Source organism: Sphaerodactylus townsendi, linkage group LG06 (assembly GCF_021028975.2).
Source record: "Sphaerodactylus townsendi isolate TG3544 linkage group LG06, MPM_Stown_v2.3, whole genome shotgun sequence".
In the NCBI taxonomy this organism is placed as follows: domain Eukaryota; kingdom Metazoa; phylum Chordata; class Lepidosauria; order Squamata; family Sphaerodactylidae; genus Sphaerodactylus; species Sphaerodactylus townsendi.
The window spans coordinates 110,206,940-110,230,444 of NC_059430.1; the positions used below are offsets into that span (position 1 = coordinate 110,206,940).

General features: G+C 40.6%; 1 protein-coding gene across 15 annotated transcripts in view; it reads left to right on the forward strand.

The window, feature by feature from the left end:
- Nucleotides 1-23,505, forward strand: part of LOC125435957 (protein 4.1-like) — a 53,962-nt gene that overhangs the window by 19,335 nt on the left and 11,122 nt on the right. For 13 of the 15 annotated variants that reach the window (XM_048502500.1, XM_048502499.1, XM_048502496.1 and 10 more), the window contains 5 exons: nt 2,221-2,400; nt 3,874-3,930; nt 15,024-15,467; nt 16,659-16,787; nt 22,242-22,343. In XM_048502500.1, the coding sequence (XP_048358457.1) occupies nt 2,221-2,400; nt 3,874-3,930; nt 15,024-15,467; nt 16,659-16,787; nt 22,242-22,343 (912 nt within the window). The remainder of the gene's footprint in view (nt 1-2,220; nt 2,401-3,873; nt 3,931-15,023; nt 15,468-16,658; nt 16,788-22,241; nt 22,344-23,505) is intronic. The other 2 variants (XM_048502506.1, XM_048502504.1) reach the window with 2 other exon arrangements.

Consider the following 23,505-nt stretch of genomic DNA (forward strand, 5'->3'; position numbering starts at 1 on the left):
CACAGCTTTCTCCTCAGTGGAAACCCAAAGCTCCTTACACCATTCTCCTCTTTTCCATTTATCCTCACAACAACACTGTGAGGTATGTTAGGCTGAGAATGTGTGAGTGGCCCAAAATTTAAACTAGTCTTCAGAGAAATTACACAATTGCTGAAGGTTCCCCCCCCCCCCCCCGTATATTCTATGCTGATTCTCCTCCTGCCCCCTTTTAAGACTTATTTTGTGCATTATCTTGCTTGGAAGACCAGAGCACATTTATTTTTGTGGCCATTTGAAACGAGTGTCCAGAATTTTTAAGGGGGTACCAAACTGGTTCAGCTAAGACTGAAGACAGCTGTTTTTGAGTAGTATGTTTTTTTTCTTCTGTACAGACAGTATTTTGGAATAATAATCTGGAATTGAGATTAGAACTACAACCACCTTTCTTCAATCTGCAGTTAGTAACTCTGCTTTAAATGTGTTGGTAACCATCACCTCACATTCCCTGGACCAGCAACTTATTAGCATTGTCAGCATCCAAATGTGATGTTTCTTTTAGTATATCAATCAATATGGCCCCATATGCTCAGGGGTCCTCTCAAGGTGATACATATGATATTTTCCTTGCCACTTGCTGATTGTGTTATAAGCTCTGGCTTCTGCAAAGGTGGTGACTTAGGTCTTATATCCTAGATTTCAGGCACAAATATAAGTTTTGCCATTAAGCAGAAACATGTCATCTACTGTACTACCTAAGAGAGGGAAAGCAGCACCGGGTTGGTATTTGGAAAGGAGACAAGCAAGGAAGACTCTGCATCTCTGCTTCTCATATGCCTTGAAAGGCCCTTGCTAGTGTTGCTAAAAGTTGTCTGTGTCATGACAGCACTTGGCACACTCACACCTCTTACATAACATCTATGTGCCAGAAAATATACCTTGAACAGTCTCACCTCACTGTTGATGTAACCCAGACTTTGAATGCTGGCAGAGCTCCTGCAGTTTCCCAAGAAGTTCAGATATAGTCCAAGGATTCATGGATTTCCCAAAAGACAACAGTGTTTTGCTGGGCTTTGTTCCAGTGATAGATGATGTGGAATTTTCTGTTGTACAGCGTATGCTCCCTTCAGCAATCCAAGGTCATGTTCTTACAAAATGCCTTCATTTGAAATGACAGAGGGCAAAACCTCTGTAGTAGCATTCTAATGTAAGGCTCTAAGCCAGATCACTATCCCTTTATGTTACTCTCCTCAGCTGATGGGCAGAGCCAAAGCAGACATCTGGCCTGCACCAGTCTAGGGCTAAGTTCAGTTCTGTGTTTTTTCAGAACAATATCTCTACTACTTCAGAGTTGGCCCTGCAGATTGGGCCTTTTGTTTGCTACTGGCCTGCTTCTGTTGCCTCCAGTAACAGACTGCAGGTTGGAGATAACATGGGGAAATCTTTCCATACATAAAAACTTTCCAGCACGTGGAATACTTACTAGCATGCAAGGGATTTCTTCCTCACACTTTTAGTTTTCCATTCTGTGCGTTTTTCGTCTTAGGAGAGCCTTCAGACATGTAGCCTCCTGCCTGCGTTCTGAATAACTCCCAAAGGATTATTCTATAACTGTATTTTTCAAAATATGTATCTCACCAACAAATCTAATTGCATTCCATGTGGCATGCAAGGCGTTAAACAATTTTCACAAGTTAAATTTGACAGCAACCCCTTTGCTGATCCCCACCCTTGTAACACTAAAATTTTCTCTTTTAGCAATCTAGAAAATATTGTCAGTGTATCTGACACCTAATTTATACTAATACTTTACCAAAAAAAAAGAAGGTGTTTGTGGATAAGCTGCTTTTTAGTGTGCCCTAGTATCATACAGTTTAGAATCAGATACTGTGGCCATTCTCTTAAAAAATGCCAGCAGTATTTGTGGTGCATTGGGGATTTATTTTTATTTTTTTAATCAATCAAAAATTGACTGCACAACAATAACAACAAAATGCGTGTTGAATTAATAACTGAGGTTTTGTTAATTAATAATATAAGTGGCAACTTTTGAAATGAAAGCCATTTAACTCATTTGTTGCTCATTAGTAATTTGTGTCTCTCTTAGTGTGAGCGGAGAAGAAAGTATGTTCCCAATGCATATGCTTGTTCAGATAGCAAGTACAGCAAATTTGATGGCACAAGGAACTTTTAACAAAGTCTTTGTTTTCTGTTTTGGATTTTTTTTTTAAAAAAAAATGATAGGATCTAGATAAAACTCAAGAGGAAATAAAGAAACACCATGCCAACATCAGTGAGCTGAAGAAAAACTTTATGGAATCAGTTCCTGATCCTCGCCCAAGTGAATGGGACAAACGCTTGTCTACTCATTCTCCCTTCCGAACCCTGAACATCAACGGGCAAATCCCGACAGGAATTGAAGGAGTGAGTACCTTATGTAATGGGGACTCATAATTTCTCTGACTTTGTTGCAGGAAACGAGACAGCTCAATTTAGACGAAAGTATTGACTGCTTCATTGCTGATTCATTATCTGCCTTGTGAATGGGTATATGTTTCCAGTTCTTTTATGACAATTTTTGCCACTGTTTTCAAAGCCATTGACTCTAAAACAAATATCTGCTGTAGGAAGCTGAACATTGTGGCAAATAATTCTAGTGAGTTAGACTCCCTCACAGCCTTTATACGTATACATGTATGTCCCTTGGGTTGCTCTTTATTATCCTAGGTTCCTCCAGTGGTATTTTGCTTGTATTCCTAAAAAAGTCAGTATATATAATTTGCCATCATTATCAGACCTCACACTGAACTTGTAATTGCAGTAATTGGATGCTATATCAAACAACTCATTCTTAAATTAAATGCTTAGTGGTAGTTGATTATGATTTAGCCTTCAAGGCAATGAAGTTTGTTCTTTTGAATCATCACAGAATATTCTGGAATTACCATGACCCTACTGGATAATAGGGAGATGAGAGAAGTTTTATTTCAACTGGTTAATCTGCAGTTCTGACTTAATGATAGAATGTGAACTAGTATGTTTTTGGTGATGTGAAGCTGCATAGAAGACTCTTCATAATTGCCTTTGATCAAAGCAACCTTCCTGCTTAATTCTGTTTAGTTATTGCAAGTATTCCATCACAGCAAGTGTTTTATTTCTTGAGCAAGAAGAATAGTTTGGATCAGGGGCATCAAATTTATTTATTACCAGTGCAGGATATGACATAAATGTGACTTGGCAAAGCCCGGGGAGGTGGGGCTTGCGTGTGTGTGTGTGTGAGAGAGAGAGAGCGCAAGAGAGAGAGCGCAAGAGAGAGAGCGCAAGAGAGATTGCTTGACTTGCCACCAGAATGGTACTAGGGTAATGCCTGAATTGGCAAGCCCACTGTGGGGTGGGGTGACTGCCTTGACAAGGCTTATCAGGGCTGTGAGCCAGCTGAAGCAACCCCCCCCCCCTCATTACCGATCTGGCCTGTGAGCCAAGGGAGAGATTGCATGTTTGACACTCCTGGTTTACATGTTCTCTCCCATGGCTATCATTATACTTATCTTCTACCTTCTTATCAGTGATCTCCGCTTCTCAAACACCATTCCCAGCGATCTCGCCATTTCCAGTGATGCATGTCAGGTTCCCTAATGTATTCAGGTGATTTTTCAGCAAAAGAAATTTGACAGTCATAATAAGAGTCTTCTACAACATTTGTATCTTACCTACTAACATGTCATCTTATATAGAAGACAGAATGTACTGTAATTTGCTGATGTTAGATTTGAATCTTGTATTTCACTTTTTATCAATGATCATTTGTAAGATCGGGTTGGGAGGGGGGGAGAATGGATGCTTTCTAGTTTTGTATTCTGCAACACAAGACCACTAAATTTCACATGCTTTGTGTAGGTCCAGGTCAAGAAACCCACATTTCAGTCCTTTGAGCGGCAGGTTGGTGGGCTAGAGGTAAAGCTGCTGTTTTGATATGTGCTTTGGAAGCAAACTTTTTTTTGCTATTGTAATGGCACTGAGCAAAACCTCCCCTCAAAACCCTATATGACATCTGCTGACTGGCATTTTCTTTTTTGGCTGCATTTTAAAGTAGTGTCATCTCTCACAGCCTCCTGATCTAACACTGTGAAAGGATTTGCATTGATGCAAGCATTTGCAGCTTTCAGTTGCTTTTTTTTACAGCGCATGGCTGGGTCAACCAATCTGCATGAAGATGTTGCCGTGTATTTGGAGAGAAAGAGAGCAATTACGAAAGTTTAACTATACCCTGTTTTTTATGTTGTCTTCCTTCCTTTTTTCTGTTTTTTGTTTTAACTCTCATATTACTCTTGCATTCTATATCATTTCTTTTTGCTGCCCAGTCCCCTAGCTACTTTCTCCCTGATACCCATCACTTGGGGGTGTGCAAAGACTCTGTCCCCAAATATCACGTTGATCAAAGACAACTGACTCAGCTGAGGGAGCTTAGAGCTAAATTTTTCCTTTCATAGATATCTCTTTAGTTTCTCTCTTATTCAAAAAGAGAAAGAGAACAGCTGGTGACTGGATTCAGGCAAATTTTCCCACAAGGGTCTCTTCCTTCCCAGTCTAGCCTCTGTTTCCCCCCCCCTACAGTACTGCAAGTATATAATTATACATTCCTTAAACACTGACACAGATGAAGGAAGTGTGAAAGAAAATCCCATTCTTTTTTATTTCAGTATTAAAAGCAGAGATATTGCATATTTTTTTGTTTTTGAGGGATTTCTTGGAAGGAGAAATTTTGATACAAACTTCCATGGCAATATCTAGCAAAACTCAAACAACTATATTTTGTACTACTGTTCATGTATAAATTCTAATGGAGAGCTAAGATCAGTGTATCATAGGAAGTTATGGCAAACAACTTTTATGGGATTGTTTCTCTTTTTTGTAATGTAAAATGAATCCTTCTCATACTTGCAGTTTAACTCTTCAAGGTATATTTTAGCACACAAGCAGAATGTATGAAATGAGTTCTGCGAAGAGATTACTTAGTTGCTTTGGACCAGTTCACACAGTCAGAAAGCAGCTTGTTTCTCCACGGAACCTGATCTCTCCCCCCCCCCCCCCCCACCCCAATGCAAGACTAAAAGAAGCAAAGTGTTATGCTATGACCACTTTGTGGCATTTTTTTCCGTGATTTTGTCCTTGCACATCACCAAGTGCCATTTGAGCATTTTCCATCTGTCATTTTGTTCATCTCTCTGTCTTTCTTGATCTTCTGCCATGAAAGCAGACACAGGAGCGTCCTCTGTTAGTGCAGGATGAAGACAGTATTAAAAAGCAAGAAACAGCTCAAGTGGGAACTTTGCTCCAGCAAGCAAACGAAGAAATCCAAGCAAATGTTTTTATTCCAATTCCCGAGGAGCAGAAATCACTCAAAACATGCCGCTTGTACTCTGGTGCTTTACATTCTCCACACATTCGTTTTATGATGTCTTTCGTAGTGGTCCTTGCACTGACTGTGTGGTGGCTAGTTTTTCTGTGATTTTGGAACCTGAGAGGGGGGCCTTGTTAATGTGAAACTTCAGAATTAAAAACTGAAGCTGTTTAACTCCTGGCTGAAACTGCTGTACCTCCTTGTATATTAATTTTCATTCTCTCTAGTTCAGCCATCTAGTGAATCTCTTGAAACACTTCTTTTTTTAAAAAAAAGTATGCACTCTTGCTTCGCGACAACTAGTTTGGGATACTTGAAAGAGGCACAGCTGATTACAAGGAAAGCTTCACTGTAACCAAGTCTGGAGTTCTACAGCCCCTAAGCAAAATAACACTGTGTTGGGCATGTGGTGCTTAGGCGCTTTCTAAAATCTCTGCACGTAGTCAGTAATTATTTTGGTTTTTATAAGTAGTCTTTCGAAAGGTAACACAGCAGCTTGGTGAGAGATTCCCCATGCCTGATCTCCTTAACATAATACATTCTTTTTGGGAACTGAAAAAGTAAAAATCGATTGCAAAACATGTCTAATTGTTCATTGCAAAGTTGATATATAACACTGCCTGTTCTGAGAAAGCCGAATAAGTACATAATTGCCAGCTATAATTAAACAGTTTTACAGCAGTGGCTGTCAGGAATAATTCAGCCAAGTATGTTTTTGTACATGTGGTACAGCCTGGATAATTAAGATTAATTCCCTTAGAATAAATTGAAGATCAATTCTAAAGATATTTCCTGTGTTCATCCCGAAGGCAGTGTTTGAAATTATGACCTGCTTATCAATATGACTTCATGGAGATGGAGAAGGATAATGGGAACAGCCTAGAAAGGAAGTAAAGTGGGATTTGCATTCCCAACCCAGTACTGGTTGGGTTTAATCTGTGCCTGTTTGCCTTCTGTATAAAATACTACACCAGTATTCATCTATGTATTTTTCTTATCTGTATTAATCTCCTGTGAGTAAAAAAGTGGTAATATCTCTCTAGGGGTGGGGGAGGTTACCATGAAATTGGAATGGTGGAAAACTCAGTAATCTGGGTTGGAAGCAATGTTTAATAATTATAAACTGAAATTGCTCTCTTACCCCAAGTTGAGTCCTTTCTGTGCTTTTATGTTGTATCTCTTTTCTGTGTCTTTCTTGCTTGATCTGTTTCACTGTAACTGTTTTATGTGTATGGAAGTGACATGAATATGTTATGATGTGTGAATCCTGGTTTTTTCCCCACATTCCCCCCCCCCCCCCATGTTGCGGTTGAGTTTCTTCAAACATTGTACTATAGAGTATGTTCAGATTGAACTTCTGACAGCATCTAACTACTTATTGCGTTGGTCATGTGACTTTTGCATCACCCAAATGTAACCTTCTAGGTAGCTATCTGATATTAACATTCTTTATATAATTTAAAAACATAACTATAAAGTCCATGCTTTACCTGGTCACTGATGTACTGTGTTGAACTGGATGGAGGGGGGAACTTGCGTAAGTAGCATATGTTGAAAATTTCATGTGTTATTTGAGAGCAACAATGTAATATTTAGCTAACTAATGCCAGAAAGAAGGGGTGTATTGTGAGTGTAGTGGTGGTTTGACGTTCTGAGCAAGCTACTGGAAGAGAAATAATGTTGAGAATTTGCCAGAAGTAGTTCTGCTGGTTTCATTTTATGAATATTTTTAGATGAACTTGTAAAGTGTGACGCACTGTCTTGAAGAGAATGCCACCATGTGAACTGACTGCACAGGGAATTGTGTACATGTCTTTTCTAATTTGCAACAGTATGAAGTTGTAGACTGGTTTGTCATGTAACTATACTGGGGGAACTTTCTCATAATAATGCTCGTTAATTTTGCTTTTAACACTTAACATAACTATTATGCCCCTTTGAACCCTTTGTCAGTGACAAACTACTTTGACTGAAAGCAGTATCAGCACTGAAAATCTTTATATCGACCATGAGCATCTCTTGCTAATCTCAAAGTTTTGTACATACAATGCCCTTATTACTAGTGCAGATTGAGTAAAATCAGGCTCAGGGTTTTGGTACTGCCCTTTAAAGCTCTGAAGAGTCTGGGACCATCATCCTATTGGACTGCCTCTACAGCTCCATCCCTAAATGGCATGTTCAGTTGATAACCTGCTGGTGGTCTCTGGCCTGAGAAATATCCATCTTTGACCAGGGCCAGGTCTTTTTTGGCCCTCAGCCTGTGAAACTTTCTGCTGAGTTGTTCAAATGTACAAATTTGCGATGTATAAATCGTGGTTCTGTGGTGGTTGATAGCCGGCCTGGGTAGAAACCTAATTTTAAAAAAGAACTAGACCAGGGGTAGGGAACCTGCGGCTCTCCAGATGTTCAGGAACTACAATTCCCATCAGCCCCTACTAGCATGGCCAATTGGCCATGCTGACAGAGGCTGATGGGAATTGTAGTTCCTGAACATCTGGAGAGCCGCAGGTTCCCTACCCCTGAACTAGACGTATCCTATAATAGTGTGGCATAGCATAGAATGGCTTTGCTCTGTCTTAGGAAATTAAGCTTGTGAGCCCCTCCCCCCTTGCCCAAATAAAGCTGTCACCAACACTAGCAGATTCTTTCTTAGAGAGAGAATTCAGAACATCTGAAGCGGGCAGGAACAGGATGCATCAGAGGAATACAACCCAATGGGACAGGAACGACAAATCTCTCATGATACCTCGGGTAGCTTGGTGAAAAATAGGGAGAAATGAGGTTGCATAGGCTGGGGAGAAATGCAGAAAAGTAGAAATGTTCCTTGACCTCATTGTGCATCACCTCATTTAGGGTATTTCTTCGCCTCTTCCCGAGAGTCCTACTCAAGGCAGCTTACAGTCAAAAACAAGCCATTAAAAGCAAGCCAGGACATATAAACAGCAGAAAAACTGTCCATACAACAAAAGCAGACTATTAAAAACTGAGAAGATTAAAACCTGTAATGCAAAATCTGGGTAAAAAGACTGTGTTTTGACTTGCATCTAAAAGGAACTAAAGTGTCAGACCAGCCTGAAAGGAAAGTGTGTTCCAGAGGCAAGATACCACCGCAGAAAATGCCGTGGCTCCAGTTGCCACCCTCAAAACCTCTGAAAGTGGAGGCACAGAGAGCAGGACTTCAGAGGCAGATCTTAACTGGCACACTTAATAATATGTGAGGACGTAATGCTTCAAACTTAAGCTTTTTCATTATTTTTTCTTTGATAGGAATAGTATTTAAAAAACACCAACTAAGGTGCAAGTTGCCTTTTCTTGCCTCTACAGCGCACTAGTCTTGTTTAAAAGGAATGGAAGAGGGAGGCATCAAAGAGACTGACTGTACAAATAGACTGGTCACAAATAATGTCATTTCTGAACGTAACTGCTGTCATGAAACTAGATGCTGAAGATAGCTGTGAATAGAGAGATGAAAAAACAGTTATCAAAAGTTTTTTAAAAATCTTGCTGTTCTGGCCCTGTGTGTTTTACATTAAAGGGGGTGGGGAATAACCATCCATTTATTTATTAGCTAGCTGTTTTTATTTTAGTGCTGATCATGAGTGTGCAGGGAATACCCACATTTACTTTAACAAAAAGGCTTGGCTCTGATCTGTGGTTGAAATGTGTTCAAGGAAGTGAAGGACCATTCTTGTGGTACTCTGCAGTTGAATATTTCATGAAGAAATTGTGATTGCAGGCTTGATGAAGCTTATACATGTTTAAATTATTTCAGTTTTGTGTTTGTTTATATATCCGTGTGTGTGTAAATTCCATTCCAATCCCAAGTATTTGGAATGGTTAATTATCTATCAACTGATTAAAGACCCCCAGTGCCCTGACCTAGAAAGTCCAGCTAGCCAGATCTTGGATTCTAAGCATGGTTTGCTTTAGCTAGTATTTCGAATACATCAAGGAATACCAGGATCATGATGCAAAGGCAGGCAATGGCAAACCACCTCTGGAATATCTGTTGCCTTGAAAATCCTATGGAGTTGACATAAGTTGCAACCCAACAATGAAATATGTACATGTATAGTTGTAGAAAATTATCTCAGAAACCTCCCTGATTGGGGACTTACCCTCCCCCAGGGTAATAGTGGCCTCTGTGGTGACACAAAAAAGCCCTAGCAATCCAAAATGGCATGCAAACATTGGCTTCTGCAAGCAGAAATAGATGAACTGGGGAGGCAAACTGCAGTCATTGTGGGTGCAGAAAAGAGCCATTGGTAGTGGTAATGAGGGTGGGGAAAAGGATAGCCAGGAGCGGCACAGGCGCAGGACATGCCAAAGAAGGTGGCGGTAGGGATGGGGGAGTGGAAGAATAGGATTTCCTATCCCTTGCAAGTCTTCATGATTTCTCCCTTGTGCAACAAACGCCTATGTTGGAACAGTCAGTTTGAAATGAATAATAGAGATGGAGTCAAACTTTTTTAGTGTATGTGTGTAACACTTTAAGCTGCCAAAATCATGGCATATATAAAAAGACCTTGCACTATTTCTGAAGCTGTTTTGTAGTTTGTTGGATGTCTACAGAAAAGCAAATTCCAAAGTTCTGAGGAAGCTGTCGAGCCACTGTGTGTGCTCCTGTTGGCCCAGCTTGGTGCCGAGGTCATATCTTCAAGGTAATGCTCAATCAGTGATTTATTTTCATAAAGACCTGATCCTCTGCAAAGGGTAATGCAGGAAAGGAGTTATCACTGGATCAAAAACAAAACTGGAGTTTTTTCATCCTGTGCATAAGCTGCTTTTAAAAACCCCGTTATTAATATTATCTAGCTGAATTGTTTAACTCCTTGGAAAGTGAAGATCTGATAACTTTGGTAACTAGTTAAAATTGAGGTCCCTGGTCATTGTGCAAAAACCAATTGCCTTGTAATGGTGTCTTACTGATCAAAGTGTGAAATGCTTGTAACTCCCAAGGGAATGTGTTTTAAAGTGCAGTCCTTAACGAAAGACACTTTTGCACATCCAGAATAATGCACTTTCAATGCACTTTGCAGCTGGATTTTACTGTGCGAAATAGCAAAATCCACTTGCAAACAATTGTTAAAGTGCATGGAAAGTGGATTATTCTGCATGTGCAAAAGTACCCAGAGTTATACCCATTTAAGTCTGCCAAATTCAGTGGGTTTAGAAGGGTGTCGTTCAGTTTGGGATGGCACTGCAGTTGTCAGTCACCATCTCTAAGAATGAAGGTGACTAATAGTTGCGACTGACAGTAGCTGAAACTCAGTTCACTGTTGGTCAAATTAGCCATTTTTGCTGGCTGCCTGATCCTCAGAGATTAACCTACCCCTGCTTGTAAATTAAAAATCTGTCCAAACCATGCAAATCTACAAATTGCATATATAAATTAATGGCAGCTCTTGATATAAAGAACTTACCCTTTTTTCCTGTTAAAAAATGGAAGAATGAAAATTGCATTAAATTAGAGGGGGTTCTTTATTTTCTGCTCGATAATTCTTCTTGCTTAAGTACTTTAGCTGCCATATTATGATTGGAGGTTGTTCATCAGTTGGTCTCTGGAATTTTCACTGGTGAGTTTGGTGAATTATAAGAGTAACTCCTCCTCAGTTGCTGATTGTGTACTTTTCAGGCACTTTTTCAGTATGTCTGCTTCTGCACAGTTTCGGGGATAACCTAATATGAATGTTCTATCCCATGAGACATCAGCTGGTTAAGGTTTCTAAACAAAATTTATCCATGGAGATTCTACAAATTGGAATGTTTGACTGCAAGAATTTAATCAACTAGTAATTTATTTCTGAAGAGTGCCGCTTATTTTAGGCATTCTCTCATTTCTGCATAAATTAAAATTCTGTGTTGAGCGCAGATTCTTTCGTTGTAGTCTATTAATAAGGAAAGTGCAACGAACATTGTAGGGATTGTTCCTGCCTATTAGTTTATCCCCTGCATTAAAAAAAAAATTCTAGTGCTACTTGATAATACAATTGCAGGTCAGACGCCCATCAAGGATAGCCTTTTCCATGCACTGTGATGTCAAGGGGCAGCCAACAACAGTAGCAGTGATAGCCAGCTCTTACAGAGCATCTCCATGTGCACATCAGAACTGTGCCCAAGGAGTCCATGGCCAATAATTATCACTGCTGGTATTCAGCTGCCCACAGATGCCAGCTTGCAAAGCTAGTTAGAGAATGCTGCATCTTGGCTCCTTTCCCCCCCGAAGCAACTATTTGTGTGACTGTAGCAAAACTGCCGTGGGATTCTATCCCGATGTTTGTTGAAAACCTATGACTGGCTAATTAGTGTAAACGGAATCTTCAGCACCTACATTTGGCCATTTTGGTTTTTAGAAAACATACCGACATCTTTGCAGTTTTTTTGTGGTTGGAAGCTTGGTAAGATCAGATATTTTAAGTTCATGCATCAGTATTGTTCAACAAATAATACAGATGTGTTCATGTGTTCATATAGGAAAGAAAAGACCAGTTGGTTGGCTTGTGGATCATACCTGGGCCCTGGAGGTTCCCGAGAACCTGCTGGTTCTGTATGGTCCCTTTTGGATGTATCAGAAAGCTTGTTTCCCACACCAGAGTGGCTGACATCTAACTACCCTAAATTATACTCTTGAAAGCAAAACATCCAAGCCTACTTACGGGCTATAGTAATATTTCCTTGCAGGGTGCCCAGATCAGCCCCAGGCAGTTGGGTGCCTAATGTTGCTGGCCACCCATGCTTAAAAGTCTTGCTGTCCAGAATATAATATCTAATTTTGTATTTGCTGGCGTGGCTCTCTTCTCAATGGACCTGACACTAGGCTCCTGGAATCAGTGATCAGGAATAAATTCTGTCTGCCAGCTGATCTTACCAGGCTTTTTCCCTTGTGCAGATTTGCATGTGGCTGACCATTTGCAGATATCCTTTTACTGAAACCTTTCATATTGCAAATACCACATGAGTATTTCTGCAGTCACTCCCAGTCAAAGTTGCATGTGTTTGCAAAATATTCCCTGAGCTCAAGGCATTTGGCCAGTTCCTTTTAATCCATCTGAGTTTCTGCCCGTTACATTGAGCTCAGTTTGTTCAAAGTTTCCACTACAGAGTTGCACGTCACTTTCTGGTGTGTTTTAAATACCAGTCAGTCAACTGGAAAAAAGTTTTCCCAGCGGGCTTATTTTGGTAGTAAGTTGGAACAGATTAAGGGTAGAGTTCGCAGTTCTGAAGCTAGAAAACACTTTGCCCTCTGAGAGTCATCCTTGCCCTTAGGAGCTATTGACAGCAGTCACTGGTACAGTTGAACTGGGGAAAGCTACTAACTAGGCAGTACAGAAATGCCCCTCAATATGCTTGGAAGGAATGAAGTTGAGAGCAGGATCATCTATGTATTTAATGTGTGTGTTTGCAACTTCTTTGAGAACAGCCCCCTTTCTAGAATCATCAGATGTTTTGCATAATGTAGTGAAGGTTATAGAAAGATCTTAGAGGTCATAGGAATAAATCTGTGTGCTTCTGTTGTATCTGGAACAGGAGCTTGCTTTAACTAGTACACTGCGAGCAGAGATATGTATCACAAAAACTAAAGCATTGAGCAGTATCCAACTGCTAAGATCAGAATCCGAGGTTACCAGGGTTTCCCATGTAAAATGGGTAACTCACAAAATTATTTTCTGCCCAGTGATTGATAAGTTCAGGCTTTATATATTCTCATTGAGATCTTAGATCTTATGTGTCACCCTTCAGTGAATCTTGCTGAGTTCAATAGTGCTTCTTCCAAGTAAGTGTGTACAGAAGGGTTCTTCTGCTAGCAGTGTAGTTCTTCTGCTTGTTCTAAGTAGTTCTTCTGCTTGCAGTGAACAATAGCCCCCACCCCCATGCAATAATTAGAATGTAAACAAAACACACTCATCAAACATTTGGCAGGAGCTTGGGCTGGATATGTGAACTTGATGGTACCAATGAACAAATGGTCTCGCTTTTCTCCATTTATTGCCGTAGAGGAAATGCATGGTTCTTATTGAATTTCTTTCTTTTTATTGAATAAAGCAAAATGCTGGAATAATGTTTGAGCTACTAGTCATAGCTATTAGCCATTGTGATCTCTTAATTGCAAATGCCATTGATAGCCTTCACCTACAACTCTTGCACTTCTGGGTAGAAAATGTAGTGCAGAAAATGTCCCCCTTTAAAATTGTAGTCAGCCCTCTGAAAATGTGGCTTGTGGGAGCTCCCCTCAATCCAACCCCATTAATTCTTTTAAAATCCGTTGGGCAGTTGGGGAATGACTAATTTTGTGCACATCTTCTGGTCTTGTGGATGTTTTAACTCTTGTCTTTTCTTCTATCACTGTTGCTTTCCTTCAAGTTCTGACTAGCGGGCTCGCAGAGATGTATGAAGACCTAGTTGAGAACTTTCTATCAGGCGCACGATGGAAGACAGAATAGCCTTGGTTAAATCCTCTGGCTTGGCACAGTCTTCCACAGTATCTCAGGTGCTATGGACACGCTTTCTTTCTTTTAGGAAGACTGGATATCTTTTTGTTATGCACCGTTTTTTGGACTGCCCACTGACTTTACTATAAAGAAAAAGAGTTGGTGTTGCAGAGGTTTTTATACTATAAGCTTAAAACTATAACATTTCTGTAGGCAGATATGGTACCCAAAGTTCAGACAAACAAAGCCATTGTGAATAGTTATTGTGGGAACAAGAACTGGTGTCTAGTGTAAAGTGTGCTTCAAACCTCCTGCGGCTACAGCGTTTTTTTAAATGTGGTGTCTTTTCATTTGAGATTCTCTTGGTATCAAATCAAAGCTTATGTCTCTTGGGGGGCTGTCTCCTTTAAAGCCCTGTCTGTTCTTCTATTATAGAAGCTTCAACAGCTAAGGTGGCTCATAGTTTTGTTCCAACAATGGGAATAATTTTTTATTAGAATTTTAGCCATGGGAAAATTGTCCCCCACCCCTGGACTTATTTCAGGGGAGCAGATCTTTAACTAACAACTCTCTACATAAGAAAAGTTAGATTCAGAAACTGATGAAGTATAGAGTACCAACTGGCATATGTTGCTGCCATGTTTTTTGTGTTGCTGATACTTGTGGTGATCCCAGAGGAGTGGATTCAAGACCAGATAGCCCCAGTTCTGGCATTATTCCCTTCTGGCACAGAAAAGGGTCCATTAGCATCCCTTACCCAGTTCCTTATTTGTCAGAAGGCATAAATTCCATTGGGATGTTGAAGTTACTACTCTAGAGAGAATGTTCATTTTAATGGCACTTGAACCCAGGATGGCCACTCTAGCAAAAGGAGAACTTTATGTCAACTGTTCTACTTTGCCTGCAGAAGACCTTATCTCGGGTTACACAGAGCTGGTACGTCCAGTATGTTTATCAGGGGTCTGCAACCTGCGGCTCTCCAGATGTTCATGGACTACAATTGGCCATGCTGGCAGGGGCTGATGGGAATTGTAGTCTATGAACATCTGGAGAGCCGCAGGTTGCAGACCCCTGGCTGGTCATCAAGTAGTTAGTCTGAAGATGTTTGAAGAGCAGAGACCCAGTGTTATTTTTTTTTCTTTTTCCAGATCCAGTATACCTTGTTCCTAATTCTTTCTGCCCCCCCCCTTCTTTTTACCTATTTGTTTCTTTTTTAGAGTGTGAGTGACTTTCCCTTCAAAGAGGATGCGGACGCAATGGCAGAGGGGCAAAATATTGCCTCCGGCTTTGAATGGGAGGACTCAAAGCACTCAGTAGGCATTAGTGAGAGCCAAATGTCCGCTGCTCAGGATCCTGCACAGACTCATGAATTTGACACTACTGCTTCTGTAAGCAGCGAGGAGGAGGAGGGTGCTACTGCTCAGGCTGAGAGTGAGGAAGATCTGAGGAGTGAAAAGGGATTTTATTCAGATGTGGACAATCAGACAGAGGTGGAAAGCTCTATAATCCCTGCTTCACCTCCACTGCAGACCCATGAGCAACAGGAGGCATGTGATGTGGAAAAAGAGCAAAATTCAAGAGAACTGCTTAGAAAACTAAGTGAAAACTGTCACAGCTTAAATATTGATAATGAGTTTCCTGCCCTCATTTGCTGTTTCCAGGTAGTAGATGTCCACTGAGATCATCTCTCTTTACAGTTTCCTCTGTATCACTTTCTGGAATCGAGCCCCAAACACTGCAGCAAGCATATGTTGCAAGTCCACGAAGAAGGCTTATGTTTTAGATGACCTGAAATGATTCCCCACTCTAATCGGGTGCTTAATCTCGTACGGTCTGTGCGAAATGAGTCCCCTCTTTTTCACCCTTATACTAAAATAGCTTCTTAAAAAAACATTAAAATGCCTTCTCTTGGTTGAAGCATCATGTATTGCAGAGGCAGGGAAATCTAAAAGTATCGACTATGTCTTATGTGCCTTCTGTGTGTTGTGAATACATTGCAGAAAATGTAGAAAGCAAAACTAACTAGAATCTCTGGTCTTATGAATCTGGTCTTATTCATCTGGTCATTGGATGTGCAAGTCTTCTCACACACACACATAGACATAGTTCCTGTCCATTCATGATGAATATCTTGCCTGCTTCAGTGTTCTGACCATTAATACCATCCATTAAGATACCTGAACTTACTAATCATCAAGGTTACCTTAGATTTTGAAAAGGTGAATGGGACTTGACTGAATGGGTGAAGGCTTGTGGTATTCTTGCTAACATTACATTCTCTTTTTGGCTAATTATCAGGTGGTGGCACAACTGATCTTCCTTTTTCTGTTACTCCTGAGATATTTATATCATGAATTATGATCTGACACTGATTTAAGAAAAGCCTAGTGGGCTTCACATTTTCCACAATGGAGGTCTTTTTGCACTCAAGTATTTTCTCTTCTGTGTAACTTAAATCTGTTTGTCTTCTGAGAAAATTAATATGTTGGCATGTAGGCCAAGTTGAGCTTTCCCAGTTGACAGATGTTCATACCCTACATATTTTGTTTGGCTTATTCTTTAACCCTGAATCAATTTTCCTGGGCTTAGTGTGCTGAAGTGGTTATGTCTGGCTAGGAAGTGAGAGAAAAAAATGCAGTAACATTTGCATTTTGTCACTCAGCTTTTATCTTAACAATTGGAACAACTGACCACTTTTGATGTGTAATTTGAGTGCAACTGAGATTAACGTTGAGATTTGGCAAGTGAGTCTATTGTGCTTTTGTTAGATCAGCATCAGAATGCTTCTCAATAACAGTCGTCGTATATAATAATGCTAATTGCATTTTGTTTGTAAAATCTTTTTTTTGTAGCCACCCCTTGTGAAGACTCAGACTGTTACTATCTCTGACGTGTCAAGTACTGTGAAAAGTGAAATTCCAACTAAAGAAGTTCCTATTGTTCACACAGAGACCAAGACTATAACTTATGAAGCTGCACAGGTAAGAAGATTTTAATATGATGGTGCTGTATCAGTGCAGTTTGTTTAAATCAAAATGTTCCCTGAAAATATAAACTCCAACCAGAGTAAGACTGTCCCCTTAATAAAAGGCCTTGCATTTGGAGGGTCAGTAGAGGCACATAGTGTCTCATCTGTCCCCAGCTAACGTATCAAAAGTAAAGGAAGTTTGTCTTTAGCAGTTATTCTCTGCTTCACTCTTATTTCTTAGAGCCAAGCTAGGTGAGACTTATAAGAGGTCCATGAAGTAAATCTCCTGTATTACAAACTTTTAAAAAACAATTTCAGAACAGCTGTGGGCAACTAGTATTGAAAACAGTGTTTTGGATGGGTATGCTGATAAACGGGGCTACGGACAGTAAAAAAAACCCATGGGGCGGGGGGACTTTGCACAGATCCTGCTCTTAAAGGGAGGCTGTCCTGTGTTAAATCCCCTGAACTGGGTTTTTTGAGAATCGCACTATCTGTGATTCTTTTTAAAAAACCTGGGTTGCAGCCGCTTGTGAGTGAACAGCTGGGCAGAGGCGATGCTTTCTTTTTTAAAAAAGTATTTCCTGCCTCGCAGCTGCATAGCCACGCAGGGTCACAGTGACATCTCGTGGAATTGCGAGACATCAGCCTGATTGTGGGGGTTCATTCGTGCCTGCCCGTGTAGCTATTTAGGGGAGGAAGGTAATTTTTTTAAAAAGACGCGCCTCTGTATGAAGACACGACAGCAACCCGCATTGTTTCCGCAGGCTCTGGTCGCTGCCTGCAGAGATGTATGCATATGCAAAAACAGGAGAGCAGGTTACTTTATCCCGGCTGCAACCTGCTATACCTGTGTTGTGTGACAAATAACACTTTCAGGGAGGTGTTTTAGAATGATAAAATGTCTTGGAGGGGAGTGAAGAGAGCTTCCACATATCCTTGTCACTTTGCCACTGTTCCAATCCCATTTGGGCTTTCCAAGCTTACTTTGAACTTGCAGCCCTCTGCTTCCCCAGCCTCTGTAATGGCACACTGTGGGGCTTGGCAGTTTTTAGAAATACTTGCAAAACTTCCTTATTTTACAGGGCTTTCCCAGATTCATTTTTAAAAATAATGTTTCTGACTTGACTGCAGGGACCTGTCAAAGAGCTTTATGAGCTTTTCTGTTGAATTGTTTCTTATACTAGTAATCTTTTTGCTCTGCATTGTAAGCCTTTCCAAATGTGATGTGGAAGGATAGGACATGGACAATTGAACAAGTGTCCACTTCAACTAATTGCTGTCCAGTCCCCAGTTCAGATCTTTTAAAGCAATCCTTAGGGAGAATTTGCTGTTGCTTTCCTTGTTCCTGAGATCAGTAGGAGATTTCCTGCTCTGCATTCTATCCTGGCCTTAGTTGAAGTTGACAAGGCTTTCTTAGTAGTAATAACTCACTCTATGAAATGCAAATACTTGGGGGAGATATACCTGGTTTCTTTAATGCTTTTCTGTCAGCAGGTGAAAAATACGTTAACAGAGAAATAGCTTTAAAAGTAACCATAACAGCCATGGTGGATCAGACCAAAGGTCTGCCTTGTAATTATTTCATTTAGATCAGGGGCCATGCTGGCAGGGGCTGATGGGATTCGTAGTCCATGAACATCTGGAGAGCCACAGGTTGCAGACCCCTGATTTAGATCATACCTTTCTCCCCAGTGGGCACCCAAAGTGTCACACAATTTTGTCCTCCTCTGTTTTCTTCTCACAACCACAACCATGCAATGAGATAAGTGCCTAAGGCAGTGGTTCTCAACCTTCCTAATGCTGCAACCCCTTAATACAGTTCCTCATGTTGTGGTGACCCCTAACCCTAACATTTATCTATTTTACAGATGGAGAACACTGATGCAGAGAGTCTTAGGCGACCCCTGTGAAAGGGTCGTTCGACCCCCAAAGGGGTCCCGACCCCCAGGTTGAGAACCACTGGTCTAAGGTCACCAATCAGATATTCATGGCAGATTGGGAATTCGAACCTGGGTCTCCCAGATCCCAGTTTGACAGTTTAACTACTACACCACAGTGCTTCTGAAAAACACACAAGCAGGGCAAGAAGTTAATAGTTCTTCTGATGGTTGCTTCCCCCGAACCTCTGGTAGCTAGTATTTGACGGCACGTCATTTCTGAACATAGCAGTTCCATCCAGCTGTTGCAGCTAATAACCATTGGTAGAGCTGTCCTCTGAATTTGTGTAATCTCCTTTTAAAGTCATCTATTTTTAGCCAGTTTTTGTTTTAATGGAGCAGCATTTTTATTATCAGTATTCTCAGACATGACAAGTAGTTTTTTTCTACTGTACAGTGTTTCAAATATCTTTTAATAGAGACCAGAGATGATAAATGCCTCCGGTACCAATAATGCATGGATGGCTGGAGGTGGGGGACTGCTGGGAAGAGGTGTACACATGTTTTAGCTGGCACATGTCCAGAGTTATGCACAGGCTGATGCAGAGAGCATATTAAAGCATCGCTGTCTACAGCAATGTATATTTGAATGTTTTTATTGTCACTTTGTATGTATATTTAAAGTAGATTCACATATTAAAAATTCCAGGGTGTGACTTGGTGACCTCTTGCTTAGCGATTTACTGAGTGACAGAGAAGTTTTGTAAAGATTAACTTGAACAAATTGCTGTTGGGTAACCAGTTACTGCCCCAGCACTGTTTAAGCACTGTTCAGTAAAGCCCTGCTGGCCAGATTTCTGTCTCGTTCCAGGCTTATTAGACTGGGAACCCACAATTACACTTTTAAACGTTTGGAAAGCTTTGAAATACTTTGACTTCCAAGGAAGCTGCTACCACCTAGTGGCTACGTTGTAGGAATCACATTTGGCACCTCACACAGTTTTTCATACCTCCTTTTTAGTTTCCCTTTCAAGACAAATCATCCATTCATCTCATAATGAACTGGCACACAAGCAAACAGTTCAAGGCAAGTTGGGTAACAGATGTGTGTTAAATTTTAGAAAAGTTGGCATTTATCTGGCAATATGAAATTGTAAGCCAATAAATAACTGATAGTTAAAGAACATAAACAGTGCTAATTATAGTTCAGTTTGTTTTGATGAAACTTAATTCATTACGGTTCTCCAGCATTACAGCTTCTTCTTGTTTTTTAAAACATTTTTTTTAAGAACCAGCCTTTCTCCTCCTATGGTAGCAAGTCTTTTCCTTCTTCTTCATTATGGTTGACAGTCTGAAGGGGGATTGGGCTTCAGCCACTGTTGTCCAGAGGAAACATTACATCTGTACACAGCCTTGCAAAACTCATTTATCAAACACACATTGATGTTCTAATCTCATTCTGATGAAGCAAAGTATTCCAGTTTTAGTGTGTGTTAAGCCCAGATGTTGGGTTAAGGTATACTTAGGCATGTCTTTGTGATTCTTTCCCTATACAGTGACATCATTCTTTGAGTGATGTTTAAGCCCTTTGAACTATGGGAGCATGAAAGCTTTAGAGCATTTTGCTGACCATATGGTTTCTTTGTGTCAAAATAAGATTGAAATGCTGCCCTGTGCTACGTCTGCACATTCTAGTTCTCTAGTCTTCCTAGTTGCAGAGATTAGTTTAAAAAGGGGGCTATCATTTGGTTTTTTCCTATACATTTGTATAGTCTGAGCCTGGGATCCCATTTGGACGGTGCAGAAGTTGGCTGTGTTTGTCCTTCAATCCTCATTGTGTATTCTTCTCATCTATTCTTGACTTCAAAAATATGCTGATATTCAGCAAAACAGAATGGTAGGGTTTTTTTTTTCAAAACCAAGCCTCCAAAACACTTTTTATTGTTGCTAGCCCATTTCCACCTTTCTGTCGCTTGTAACTACCTCATGTGGATGTACATTCCATACATCTGATGAAGTAAGTTGTGACTCATGAAAACTCATGCTGAAATTACTCTTTAAAGTCCCACTGCATTTCTGTTTTATTTTTCAAAAAAAATTGTTTACAGAGCTTCTCATGTGAGAATATAATTTCCCACATGGATTTGTCTTAATTGTAATGATAAAATTGATCTGTTACCAAGCTAACTCTGGATCTGAAAACCAGCTGCTGAGAAGAAAAATGTAGGAATCCTGAATTTTGAAATCTGGCGTCTGCATATATTGGTCGTCTGAATAAATTTTATTTTACTTCCCTTATAGCCCACTTTTCTCCCCAGTGGGGATCCAAAATGGCTTCCAGCATTCTTACCTTCTCCTTTTTATTCTCATAATAACCAGTGACTGGATCAAGGTCACCCAGCAACGTTTCATGGCAGAGTGGAGATTAGGTTGCAGACCACCTTTAGCCGTTATAGGGAATGTCACCATTAACTTAGAAATATAACCCCTGAATATGCATCGGCTATATGAAATTATGTACTGATGAAGAACTTTCTTCGAAAACGCAAATCATGCTCGTGCTGCATTCTGGAATTTATATCGGAGTTTCTACGAAGCATGGCTTGTGGCCCCATCATCTAATAAGCTCTTGTATTCTGGGGTAAGCCGACTATTACTCCATCTAGTAAGGCTATATGTCATGTAGACCTGAAGTCAGGTCACTTGAAATAATTCTGGACTGCAAAATATTGCATATATGCACTCAGCACTTTTGTAAACCCTATAAGACTTTATATGACCTCCGATGTTACTATCAGGCATTTCCCCTTTAAGAAATACATTGTAATTCTACATGGAACATAGAATCTAACATCACCGCAGTACGTTAAGGTATCTAAAACGGTCTGGCATTTACACTTACTACTGCTATCCAATGCTGAAAGGTTGGAACTGTGTATTTGTAGCTGCAGTGTTGAGACTGCCTGGATTTGTTATGTGGATTTTCTCCATGATTACTGTGTTACAGGACTCTTAACGAGACAGGCAGCCTGCCAAGCTCGGAGCTATCGGGGTTTGATTTATGTAGTGCTTTGATCTTGACATTGTATGTGCATATTATTCATTTGGTGATGGGTATATGTATTGTTTATAGCATTTAATACTTGCACGTATTCACATATTAAATTGGTGTGGCAGCCAGAGTGCAATGCGTTCTGTGATCCTCTGAGAGTGGAGATTCTAACCTGGATCTCCAGATCGTAGTCTGACATCTAAACACTACACCACAGTGGTTCTCAAAGCTCTATTTATAATACTAACCAGTCTGTATTTAAAATGTATGAAGTCTGCACATTATTTGTTTTTGTGTAAGGAGAGAATCTGGGGCTGAATAGCCCTGCGCTTTAGGCCGTAGATGTGAGCCTTTTCCGGAAGTGGTATCCACCACATTATTGCAGATGTTATTAATTTTTTAAAAACAATATGTGCAGATTAGCAGCATTCTGTAGCTTGTTTCACCTTATCAGTATGGCCTCCTTTGCTGAACAGCCTACTCGCCATAGGTGAGCAAGGATTTGATTTATACTTGTTGTGTATCTCTGCCATAGACTGATGATGGCAGTGGGGATTTAGACCCTGGAATTCTGCTAACTGCTCAGACCATCACTTCAGAGACCACCACCAGCACTACCACTACCCAGATCACAAAGGTAAAAGACATTGCTAATAAGTGTGACCTCACTGATAAACTATCTGCCATATCAAGGAATGAATTGTGTCCTGCTGCTGTCTGTGTTTGGGTGGCCCCTTTAATTGAACTAATTACATGAACAGGCCTCCGTTGGCCCTGACTGAGTGTGATTTGTCAGAGGGCTTGTTTGCCTTTTTCTGGATAGGACACTGGGGTTGATGGGCGGTGGGGTTCAGATTGAACTAACACCCAAAATATTGGCAAGTGAGATTTTTCTTGCAGCTTTCAGAAGAGATGTTTTCCAGTGTGGCAGATAATTCACAAAATCTTGTCTGTCTCATTTAAAACTTTACAAAAACAGGTACCCACAGTTGTGTAGTGGTTAAGAGCAGGTGCACTCTAATCTGGAGAACCAGGCCTGATTCCCTGCTCTGCCACTTGAGCTGTGGAGGCTTATCTGGGGAACTAGATTAGCCTGTGCACTCCAACATATGCCAGCTGGGTGACCTTGGGCTAGTCACAGCTCTTCAGAGCTCTATCAGCCCCACCCATCTCATAGGGTGTTTGTTGTGGAGGGGAGGGAAAGGAGATTGGAGTAATTGGAGGGAAAGGAGTAATAAATCCAAACTCTTCTTCCCTTCTTCTTACCTTAGTATAGTAGGTTCTCTCAAGTATAGTAGGTTCTCTTCAACATGACTGCCAAAGCTATGGTGTCTGCATGCGTTTAGTCCTTTTTGTAAGGGCTTAATACCTTTCTAAAGGTATTTCAAAAATTAGTGTGGCTGCAGTAAATAGTTAAAAAGCGCAATCTGGAGTTGGACTACAATCAGTCTGTATGCAGTGTGGAACAGAATCCATCTTTTGTACCAAGTCACTCCAGAGCACAAACATCCACTGTGCTGAGCCAGTTCGGACATTATGGTCCCCATGCAGAAACCACTGAGAATTGTTTCTGTATGGCAGTTCTCCACAAGATGGCTTTCAAATCTGGTTCACTGCATTGTGTTAGATAATCTCCATGCAATTGAGCTGAACACTGACAAATGCTTTCATATGTTATAGCTGCTCGTAGAATCCCTCCACTTTGCAGGCTTGATTGACATGGGGGCTGAAATAAGAGTTGTCATTCTTCATAACAGCATAGTCTTCAGTTTTGCCACTTAAAGTGTCTGGGGAAAGGG